Here is a 12037-nt window from a genome sequence, read left to right as displayed (position 1 = left end):
GAAAGATGACAACAATGGACAATTATAAAAAGGCATACAGATTTTTATTTTTTTAATGGGAACTTTAATGAGAAAATTAAAATAAACATGAAACAAGATGAGCTTTAGATCACGTCTTTGAGTTTTTGAACCTGCTGCAGGGCTCTTATTTTGACCGGGTGCGTTCCGGTAAATGTTTGCTTGGATCCGGTAACTCTCAGGATTACTAATGATAAAGTCATGAACAAATATCTTGAAGAGGCGGAGTGGCCATCGGGAGCACAGGGACATTTCTCGGTGGTCTGGCCCGCTCAGTGACCGCCGAGGAGCTGGACCAAAGGCTCGGTTCGGGTCGCGCTCAATTTTAAATCATGCCGCTCACTCAGGTATGTGGTTAAATGAATAGATTAGTTATATATTTACATAAAAATCACAAGATAAACCATATAAGCATCTTTATTTATTTCAACTGAAATGTTTGTTGGCACCAACTAAAATAAAAAAACTTTAAGTGTCCAGTAACGGGGCTTCCCGTAAATAAACAAGTAATGAAGCAGTACACAAACATGCAGTAAAAAAACACAGCGAACGTCACTTTATTTTGAAAATCTTCATGAAAATGTGTCTAGAAACAGTCGAATCATTTCACAAACGTTCTCGTTCCTCTGACGTTTAATGATCGTTGGTAAAGACCGAGCAGCTCCAGCTGTTTCAGCTACAACCATAAATAAATACGCTCCACTTCTGTCCCTTCAGCTGTGTCCAGGTGGCGTTTGTCGTGTCTTCAGTCCGTTCGATCTCCGTCGGCGTGACGGTGGCTCAGCGGCAGCTGCTAGCTGATGGGCGCTCCTGTAGTGACCAGCTTGTAGTAGGCGCCCTTCAGGGCCATCAGCTGGTCGTGGGGTCCCTTCTCGATCACGAAGCCGCGAGACATGACGGCGATGATGTCCGAGTTCTGGATGGTGGAGAGGCGGTGGGCGATGACGATGCACGTGCGACCCTCTCTGGCCTTGTCCAGGGCCGCCTGCACGGTCTGCAACGACACACACGTGTTGGACACACTCTACATGCAGGGTCTACCTCGAAACACACAAGCAGCTCCGTTATGTCCATTAGACCATCATGGGTGGATTACTGCCAGAGCGTGGCTGTGGATCGGTGGATCGGCGCCGCAGCTCAGAGCTTGAGCCACAGACAGCCTTCGTCTTAAGGACGTTCGGCTGTGATCGTGGCGCAGCTCGTGTAAATAACAGCCGTGATGATAATTAACACCGAGAAGCTAAAGCTCAGCTGAAGCACCTTCTCGCTCTCGGTGTCCAGGGCCGAGGTGGCCTCATCCAGGAGGAGGATCTTGGGGTCTCGGATGATGGCTCTGGCGATGGCGATGCGCTGCTTCTGACCGCGGGACAGCTGGGAACCCTGGGAGCCGACGTTGGTGTCGTATTTCTGAGGGAGGAGAACAAACCGACAGCTTTACTGCTCGAGTCGCTCTGAGGAACAAACGGCTTTCTCCTCAGACGGTGGTCCTAGTTTTCATGACATCACTGCTCTGACCTTTGTCCTGAGCGTCACAGAACAAGTCTTGATGCTTCCATGGACCAAAAAAAGCGTTCTTCCCATTCAACACTCAGAGTTTCACCACCTGCGTCCTCAGCTTCACCTCGGTCAGATCTGTCCACGGCAGCTCAGGACTAGAGGTCTACTGAGGAAACTTGATGGACCAAACGTCTGCTGCCAGTTTCCAGAACATCTGCTGCAGCTGGCAGGTGTTCATGATCTGCTGACTGTCTAACTTGTTCCTGAACTTATCATTCAGGGTAACTTTATGAATCTGCTGCTGAGAACCTCAAACAGAACGTCGGCGGTACCTCAGGGAGCGCCATCACGAAGTCGTGAAGCTGGGCCTTCTTGGCGGCGGAGATGACCTCGTTCATGCTGATTTCCCGACAGTTGTCACCGTACTTGATGTTGTCGGCGATGCTGCAGTCGAACAACACGGGCTCCTGGGACACGATGCCGATCTTTGAGCGAAGGTAGGGGACGTTGACGCGAGTCGAGTCCTGGCCATCGATCAGCTGAGGAGGGAGAAACGTAGAGGCTGATCATCACAGACGGGAAATACAATTCACTTAATGAGCTCTCGTCTGTCATCTCCTGACTGCAGAGGTGATTCTGGTCTCAGTCGGGCCGACCCATTTCCAGCCCATTTCATTGTTATTAGCAGCGTTGGAGTCTTGGCAGGCGTCCTTCCCTGGCACAGAGGACGACCTCTGTTCAGATGGAGCACCTTTTTCTAAAGCTTGAAGACGTAGCCAGCAGAAACACCTCACCCATAAACAAAGTGTTTCCAGCACCACATCCTCAAAAAGGTCTATTATGGGAGACTGCAACAAAGCCAAGATTCAACTTGTCTGCTGGATTCCTTAGATAGAGAACTTTACTAATTGGCTTTTATGTGAATGTTCCTGTAAAGTGCCCTGAGACAACTTTGTTGTGATTTGATGCTTTATAAATAAACTGAATTGAACTGAATTGTCTAACACTTATACATGTATACTGTATATACATATATATGTATGTATGGATGCATGGATGGATGGATGGATGGATGGATGGATAATTGAATTTTGGGAGACATATTTTTATCAAGCATGTTAACTTTGCTACAACAAGACAAAAGCTGAAAACCTTTTCCAGATTATCGGTCTCAAAAAAAAAAATTTTCTCTGAGCGGCCCTTCAATTGCTCTAATTATCTTGATTTGGCCCTCTGGAGCGATGTGGAGGCTCACTACACCCCCATGTGGCCAAACTGAGTATTACAAAAACACATTGAGGTATTCCTAAAAATTGGTTTCACTAAAAGAAAAGTTTTGAAGATGTATCCTGACAAATCTTTTTTTTCAGCTGTTTGAAATCAAAATTTTCTACCTTAAAGAATTATTTTAAAACAATCAATATCCGCCTATCCCTGCTGCCTCTGAACTCAACATTGGTCCATTTCCAGTACAAAGGACTATTTATTGGCTTATCTCGTGTTTTGTTTGGTTCCCTCACCACTCGGCCATGATCAGGGTCATAGAAGCGCTCCAGCAGCTGAACGCTGGTGCTCTTCCCACAGCCGCTGCTGCCCACGAAGGCCAACGTCTGGCCGGGCTTCACAGAAACGTTCAGGCCGTTCAGAACCTGGATGTCTGGTCGGGTGGGGTAGGTGAACTTACAGTCGATGAACTCGATGTTCCCCTGAAAGTTGTCCTGAAAACATGAGGGGGGAGGGACATGAACAAGGAGGACGGAGGTTAGACCAACGGTCTATAAAATGCACGTTGGATTTCCCACTTATCAGAAAACGTTTGTCCAAACCCATTTTTGCCCTTTGTCACTGTAGACACTGATTGGTGGCACACGGTCGAGCAGCTGGAAGAAACGTGCTGCGGATATCTTGGCCTTGGCGTAATCTGGAGTGTAAGATGAGGCTCTGCCGAGAGCTGTGCCGCTGGTGACGATGGCTGAGATGACCCTGACACAAACAGAAACGTGTTGGAACAGCTCCTCTAGCAAATAATCTTTTTTATTCATCCAGTGACACTTCTCAGAGATCGTTTCATCCGTTGAGACAACGAGCGCTTGATTGAGACACAATTTGTCATTCTGGGTTGTGAAATGTCTGAACATGGATGTTCCCTGAGCAAAGCAAGCATGATGTTTTTGTTGGACCTTTTTAGACTGACAAAACCTTGAGAATGACAAATGTAGTCATTTTACTGTAAATATTCTTTACAGTTCCCAAACTGTACCCCTGGTGGTACACAAACTACCTCTGGAACTTTAGCTAACAGTTCAATGCTTTTGTATGGACTCTGCAAATAATCTGGAACTAATTTTGACACCTTGGTAGTTGTGGTCATACATATCCCTGGGTCAGATGTGCTCCAGTTTGACTGTTTGGTTAAGAGGTTTATTGTTGCATACTTGGTCGGCCTTAACAAGTTCTTACAGACCCTTTTAGACTGGTCAAAAGAACCAATTCACCAGAGAATGGTGTCTCTGATCCACATCGTGGCCTTCTCCACAGTAAAGATGCCACAGTCCATTCCAACCTTCATCTGTAGTCATGATATATGGATCACAACCAAAAGAGCAAGATCCTGGAGACAAGCAGCTAAAATGAGTTTCCTCCATAGTGTGGTCAGGCTCAACTTTTTTCAGATCGTGTGAGGAGCATGGAGTGGAGCTGCTGCTCCTCCATTTATAAAAGAAATGAGCTGAGGTGGTTTGACCATCTAATTAAAACAGATCCTGTGTATCTATTGTTGAAGGTTTTGTGGTCATGTCCCACTGGAAGGAGACCCTGGGGCAGACCCTCTCTAGAGATAATACTGTGTATACCCTCTCTGGACTGGGAATGCCTTGGGATCCCACAAGAAGAGCTGGAGGGTGTGGGTGGATGGATGGATGATGGATGGATGGTCCTAGTGGTGGTACTATAACTAGGAAGATAATGTCCTTTGAGGTGGGCACGGTTTAATAAACTGAGAACTACTGTTTTTAAGCATGAACAGATCAGTATAGACAGCATCAAAAACACCAGAGAGCACCGCACCTTAAAACTTCATGTTCTCACCTGAACACCAGGCTGAAATGGAGCCCCTCCTGTTCCACCAAGTAACCTCCAAACCTGAAGGAAGCACCGTTGGTCAAGAAGACCACACACTGAGCAAAACCATAACAAGCCCCGTACACATTCGCCTTCTTCAGGGCTGCTCGATACGGAGAATCCAAGTGGGCCTCGTAGGTGTCCACAAAGCTCCTCTCCTTCCCCAGACCAGCAATGGTACGAATGTTGTTCAGGGCCTCGCCAGAAACCTGCAGACAGAAGACCCAAGCTGAGATTAATGGCTCGGAGAGGAAAGCGGTTATTTCTAATTAATCTGCCTTTTAATGTGTAAGAGAGATGGGACAGAGATAACATGGTTGACCTGTTCTTATCAATATCCTGTTTTATACTGCTCCAGGAAGCCAATTTTCCACAACAGGGATCATTAAATCTTCAACTAATCCCATTTACTTGGACGGTGGAGTTTACTGCATCAGCATAATTAAGACAACAGCCCAAGAAAGTTCATACTAAATTGACATTTCAACACTTTTCCTTTGATTGTGAACATTCTGACTATTGGTGTCGTTTTATCCAGCCATCCCTTCAATCCCATCAGTTGGAGTCAGACAGTCTTAACTCCTGTTACCAATAACCAATTTACTGTAACAGCTGGAAAAAAGGCTCCTCAGCCCACAGCAGCGGATTTAGCCTTATGACTTTAACACCATTAGCATCAAGAAGACTGGTTTGAAGACTCGTGGAAAGAAACTGTGTGGTTGGACCTGGCCGGCAGCTTCCATGGCCTGTTTGTCCTGCTTGGCAAAACCCGTGAGCATCTTGGCCTGGAAGCCACCTGACAGAGCAATGAACGGCAGGAAACAGAGGATGAGCAGCGTGAGCTTCCAGCTGAAGTAGAAGGACATGATAACAGCCACGCCGATGTTGGTCAATGAGTTGACGATCATGCCAATCTGAGAACCTGTAGCCTTTACAGAAGACCAAAAACAAGTCTGGTAAAAACTCAAAGATGTCAACGATTGACTTCTGCAACAGACTGGTTGCTTTTTGGAGCGTTAACGCACCCCTTGGACCTGCGAGGCATCGGTTGCCAGACGTGTGGTCAAAGCGCCGGGGCTGTTCCTGTGGTCGTCAAACCAGCCGATCTCCTGGCCTAGCATGGCCTGAAATCCTATCCGCCGTAACCTGCGAGTCAGCAGCTCTCCAGATTTGGCGAAGGCATAACCCTGTTGACACAAGCACACATTATTCAATCCTAAATATTCTCACAGCGATTACTCACTGAATATATTCAGAATCTCTGAAAGTGGAGGTTTTAATTCGCGACCAGACTGTTCCTGTAGGAGGTAAAGAAACATTTTACTGGTTGAAGGTATACATTTACCGATACAAGGAGGTCTCTTGTGATTTTCCTTCAACCTGAAGCTGAAAGCAGCAGAGAAGCATTAAAGAAACCCATCTTGTCAAAACTCGGACTCTACCTGAATCATCTGAGTGAAAAAAGAGACGACGCCAACCATGACGAAGAACACACAGATCCCATCAATCTCTTTCCTCTGAGTCACGGGATCTACTATAGCAAAGGTCTATGAACAAGAAAAAGACATTAAGTGAAATGCAACATTTCTATGTGTAAAGAAATAAAACATTTAATTTGACTTTTACTGTTGGACCAAAGAGGCCCTGTTAATCTGAACACAGAACTCGAGCCTCACTGCCAGGATCTGACTGAATAGCAGGGCGTAAACAGGGTTGACGCCTCCGTTGATCGCAGCCCCAACCGACCCAACCAGCATGTAGGGCCACTCCGGTAAGTTGTACTTCAAAATTCTGGCAACCGGAGCTGGTTCGACAGGTTCTTCGTCTTCCTCCTCTGGTGTGGCTTTCTGCACCAACAGGAATCATTAGAAGTTATAATCTGTGTTCAGTCAGTGGATGGATGAAGACACGAATTAAATCCAACTGCAGTCATAAACTTCCATCATGTCACACTGGTTTGGGTTTCAACGAGGGATCTGAACCAGTCCTTGTCCAGCATCAAATTATAATACGATCAACAACTTCAGTGGTTTTAAAACAAGAACAGAACGCACAATTTGAGTTTGAGGATTTACTGTACTCCTCAATAAATGCTTGATTATGCTCTTTCATAAGTTCCTAAACATTCAGTTTATGGTGCTGAAGGTTCTCAAATGCATGTTATTATGCTGAGGTCTGTTCACATCTAGAAAGTGACCAAGATTGACTGAATCTGGTGGTTTCTCTTTGCCAGCATCAAAACTTTTCATTTGGCAACACTCATTAACCCTAACCCTAACCACAGATGCAAATGACAAATATCTCTGAATCTTTGAATCGTTAGATTAACTAGTCCTCATCTGTACCCCTCAGATTAGAGAAAGTTGGTCAATATGTTCAAGAACCACCCAGGAGCCACCAAGACTCATGTCCACCATGAAGTGGAACCTGTTTGAAGACCAGTGACCCTGTCCACCAGTGTCCCTGTCTACAAGTGATTCTGCCCACCAGTGACCCTGTCCACCAGCGTCCCTGTCCACCAGTGACCCTGTCCACCTGTGACCCTGTCCACCAGTGACCCTGTCCACCTGTGACCCTGTCCACCTGTGACCCTGTCCACCAGTGACCCTGTCCACCTGTGACCCTGTCCACCTGTGACCCAGTCCACCAGTGTCCCTGTCCACCAGTGTCCCTGTCTGTAATGAAGTCAGCTTTATATCATTGTGGACTGTGAGGGCCAAGAAGAAAGCTCTGCCTTGAAGGGACACCTTTAAGCTTGATGGACAAGCTGGAAGTCTTTTGGATAATTATTTATGGTCAGACAGTGCAAGGATCAATCTGCTTGACCACAAAGACAAAAGTTATGTTTGGAGGACTCAACATGAGGTTTTACAACCTCAGAACTCTGTACCACCTGCCAGGCATGGTGGTGGGAGTGTCATGCTTTGGTGCTGCAATGCACAAATAGGATGAAGTCGTGAAAATAAGACAACTTCAACTTCACCTCAACTCAACAGATGAAATTTTGGAAGCTTGTCCGGTTGGGTCCGACAGGACAAAGAACCCAGACACATCAGAACCGGTTTCTGATTGGATTAATCAGGCTAACATCAAAACTCCGACTTCAACTCAACTGAAAATTTATAAACTGGACTTAAAACTGGAGTCAACCAATTGAAAATAACTTTACGAGTTCTTTCAAGAAGACCGGTCCAGCATCCAGTCAGAACTCCACCAGAAGCTCATTGACAGAAACCAAAAACCCGAGGCGCCACTTTCTACGAGACGCAGAACCAAACATTTGTCAGGTTACGTGTATATCTGAGCCTGTGAAAAAGTCTGACACTGTGGATTAAAGAAATCCTAAATAAATTTTAATTTGTGCATCCAACTTTGTTTTGAAAATTTTTTTGTGTTCTGTTGTTCCAAATCAGTCATTTATTACTAATTAATACAACATTCATGCTTGTGTTGAGTGATCGTACAGTGATTTCAGAGTAAAACTGGGTACAGAGACGCCTCCACCCACCTTATAGTTATCGTCTTGAGACACTGAGAAGACTCTGGGTCCCAGATCTCCGGCGATGGGAACAGAGGACTCTGGAACTAGATTGGACAGCTGAGAACGTGACCGCTGGCGGATTGAGGCTCTGCACAAAACAAAAGGTTTCTGCACATCTACATGTGAATAGATATGAGCGTTTGATTCAGGCTCGCTGCACGATGGATCAGTGGGACAGCGTTGACGTGGCTGAACCATCACTGAGTTCGTCGGCTTCTCTGATTCATTTTTAAGAGCTCAGGACGACCGTGTCAGCTCCAAAGGTCCCGGTAATTATAGGATGTAATATGATAACAGTGGCCTCTCTAACACAAGAAGACTTCAACAACAGAAAGTCGGGGCTGGGTAAATGAACGAACAGACAAGTAAAAAAAACGGAGGTGATGAAGAATGTGTTTGTACGATACCTCAAACTGGCCCGATAGCTGCCTGCTCTGGAAAGATTTAGCCTCTCCGGCTCCTCTTCTTTATCGTCAGCCACTAAGACAAGACAACCAACAGCAACCAGTCGTCAGCATATAACAAGACAACAGAACGTCCACTGACCAGCCGATGGCCGTCAACAAACTCTGTCACCTTATTACAGGGGGTGGGACAAAGTGGACAATATTTCAAATGATTAGAAATTAAAAAAAGAAGAAATAAGTTAATTGAAGCACTTTAACAAAGACTAAACTGTAAATATTAACTGAAATTTGTGAGAACGTCGAGCGGTATCAATGATGCAAGGTATGCACTTCACCAAAGGTAGACAATCTCCAGTCTGCAGTTCCTACTGTAACCATGGTGTTAATATATAATATATATATTATTTGAATCCGCTGCCTTGGTTAAAGGGAAATCCAGAAGCTCCCCAAGAGTCTGTTAGTTGGTTGCGTCGCTGGAGACAGCCCATGAGATTGATGGTTTCCCATCAAATGTGTTACAGTGAAAATGTGCAAAGGTGCAAATGTTGTGTGTTTATGGTGCAACCACTGAGAATCAGGAAAACTGAACTATTTCCCCCGTTTACCGCTCTGCTCAGGGCGGGTCGAGGTGTTCAGCTCGTGCTGGGAGTCCTGAAGATGAAGTGATTGAACTTGGCTTTCGTGCAGGTTGTGTCGCGTCTGTAACCTCTCAGTAAAAATCTGGACTGGTGTTGATGTGTATAGATGTATATTTTCTGTTGCCTCGGCCCAATTCGATCACTGCAGATGGGTGTCGCCTGTTCTCCACAGTACCAGCTCCTGTGGAACGTTCCAGGACTTTGAGGTCAGGGTTGGAAAACACTTTATGTCATGGGTTACGGATGTTTTTATGTTGTGTCTGACACCTTCCTGCTCTGCTGTCTCATAACGAGCTCGTTATCTCGGCGTGGAGACCGACTCGCGGCGTCTCATCTGTGCAGACGTGAAACGGAAACACCCACTGATGTTCGTGTGCTCTGATGAAGTCATAAAAGCCAACAGAAGACCATTTTCTGGGTTTATTCTGTGACACTGTCTGTGTACTCTGTCCTCATGCACCCTTGCAGGCATTTAAAACTCTTCATCTGCCGTGAGTTTGTGGTTCTTTGTTTGAGTAAACGACTTTAGTGAAGCAGATTTTTTCTGTCAGGATCAACCAACAATGGTCTTACAAACAAAAAACTGTTTATGGGTCATCTTTGATGCTCGTGGGGAGCAATCCATGCCATGTTGCTCTAACAGAAGAGCTTCTGGAACTCAGATTGATGAAAAAGCTCCTAGTTTAGAAGAAAACAATGTGTTCAGTCACAAACTCACACAGTTTGTTGTGTGTTGTAGCAGAAGACCAGTCAGGAGGTTATTACTGACCTGTGCAGATGGGACGGAACGCCACAACACAGTTAACCAACGTCTTAACAATGTTATTCTGGAAGTTATGCCTTCCATGTGGATACTGTTTGGACATCTACTTCACTGTACTTGCTGACCTGTGTCCATGTCAGTGGTTCAAGAATAGTTGTGAGAAACTGTAAGTTTGACATGCTAGCTAGGCTTCTAAGTTATCCAGATCTCAACCAAGTCAAGCATCAGTCAAATGGACCAGAATAAAATGTCCAATCCATGGAGGCCCCGCATCCCAACCTTCAAGGCTTTTAAGGATCTTGCAGATGGCTTGAGGTCAAGAACCAGCTTTGGACTACTTGCCTTAAAACATTGGGGCTGCTTTGGCAGCAAGAATGGAACCTACTCAACGTTAAATGAGTGATAATCTGTTGGTGTTAACAGAAGGTTTGGTAAAATGATCCATCTTAAGGTACTGGACTCACTTTGACGGGCTTTCTCGTTCAGAGCCTTGTCTCCCTGGCTCTGCAGGGTGACAAGAGTGAAGTACACGCCTTTCCTCTCCAACAGTTCATGGTGCTTGCCCCTCTCCACAGCCCGGCCATGCTCAAAGCCTACAATCACATCGGCGTTCTTTATGGTTGAAAGCCGGTGAGCGATGGAGATGGTGGTGCGACCCATGCGTACCTGTGAAGAAACCCAAAATGGTTCATGGATATTTATTCTGGTCACTATAATCTGTGATTTCACATCAAGACTCTGTTGGTTGTGAACATGAACATCCACAGAGAATTTGGCCCATGAAGTTGTGTGACGTACTTTATCCAAGGCCTCTTGAACAATAGCTTCACTCTCGTTGTCCAGGGCAGAGGTGGCCATGTCCAGCAGTAATATCCGAGGGTTCCTGACCAACGCTCGAGCAATGGCAATACGCTGCTTCTGCCCTCCGCTCATCTGGCCCCCACCCTCCCCCACCAGTGTGTTGAATTTCTGTCAGGTATAAGAACATTTCATCTGTGGCTGAACTTTCTAGACTTGTTTTAAATAAATGCTCCTCTGTGCCTCTGTACCTGTGGAAGGTCCATGATGAAGTTGTAAGCGTTTGCCTCCTTCGCAGCCATAATGATATCATCCATGGAGACCCCAGGTCGGCCGTAACGGATGTTCTCTGCGATGGTGGTGGCAAACAGCACGGGTTCCTGCTCCACTATGCCAATCAGGGAGCGCAGCCATTGGATGTTCAGACCTCTGATATCATGACCATCCAGCGTCACCTGACATGGAAGGCAGAGACAGAGAAGGAGCATTTCACTCTCAGAATGCAGGTTTATTTGTGATTCCTAGAGTTTCCAAAAGCAGAATGGGATCTTTCAGTTCTCAGGCTCCTCTCTTGTGGAACCAACGTCCAGTTTCTGTTCATGAGGCTGACACATTGTCCAGTTTTAAGTCTGGGCTTGAGACTTTCCTTTTTTGATTTGGGGGCAGCTGTGGCTGAGTGGTTAGAGCAGTCGTCCTCCAATGCAAGAGTTGAGGGTTCAAATCCACCATCAATCACATGACGAAGTGTCCCTGGGCAAGACACTGAACCCCTCGTTGCCTCCGATGTGTGTCCCATCAGTGTATTAACGTGATAAAGCTCTGATTAGTCTCTTTAGAATGATTTGTTCAATCAACTTTGTAGAGATCTAGTAGAGTGCTGTATGAATGGGTAAATGAGGACACAGATTGTAGAGTAAAACGCTTTGAGTATCTTGATCAGATAGAAAGGCGCTATATAAGTACAGTCCAGATAAATCCTATAGTTAGGGTTGGCTTGGGTTTCCTGAGCTGTCCCTTAGTTCTGCTGCTATAGACAGACTGCTGGAGGACAAACTGACCACATGTCCTGTCTCTGCTGCTGTCTTTACTTGCTCTACTCTTCCTGTTTGTGTTTGTAATTATTTCTATCTTAACATGATTTTTGTCTTTCCTCCTATAAAAAGTACATCTGGACTATAGAAAGTACATCTGGATTATAGAAAGTACATCTGGACTATAGAAAGTACACCTGGACTATAAAAAGTACATCTGGACT

At 45.6% G+C, this 12037-nt stretch overlaps 1 protein-coding gene across 1 annotated transcript in view; it reads right to left on the bottom strand.

Moving 5' to 3' along the window:
* Positions 1-559: 559 nt before the first annotated feature.
* Positions 560-12037, bottom strand: part of abcb11b (ATP-binding cassette, sub-family B (MDR/TAP), member 11b) — a 23831-nt gene continuing 12353 nt past the window's right edge. The window contains exons 15-29 of the mRNA XM_037696457.1: positions 11034-11237; positions 10783-10953; positions 10449-10650; positions 8584-8656; positions 8144-8264; positions 6312-6482; positions 6078-6182; positions 5661-5822; positions 5361-5564; positions 4603-4844; positions 3342-3498; positions 3036-3233; positions 1848-2054; positions 1279-1425; positions 560-1012 (exon numbers count right to left, since the gene is read on the bottom strand). Coding sequence (XP_037552385.1) covers positions 812-1012; positions 1279-1425; positions 1848-2054; positions 3036-3233; positions 3342-3498; positions 4603-4844; positions 5361-5564; positions 5661-5822; positions 6078-6182; positions 6312-6482; positions 8144-8264; positions 8584-8656; positions 10449-10650; positions 10783-10953; positions 11034-11237 — 2565 coding nt within the window. The 3' untranslated portion in view covers positions 560-811. The remainder of the gene's footprint in view (positions 1013-1278; positions 1426-1847; positions 2055-3035; positions 3234-3341; positions 3499-4602; positions 4845-5360; positions 5565-5660; positions 5823-6077; positions 6183-6311; positions 6483-8143; positions 8265-8583; positions 8657-10448; positions 10651-10782; positions 10954-11033; positions 11238-12037) is intronic.

The sequence above is a fragment of the Nematolebias whitei genome, chromosome 23, assembly GCF_014905685.2.
Source record: "Nematolebias whitei isolate Nwh7 chromosome 23, NemWhi1, whole genome shotgun sequence".
NCBI lineage: Eukaryota > Metazoa > Chordata > Actinopteri > Cyprinodontiformes > Rivulidae > Nematolebias > Nematolebias whitei.
This window is presented reverse-complemented; position numbering and strand designations above follow the sequence as displayed.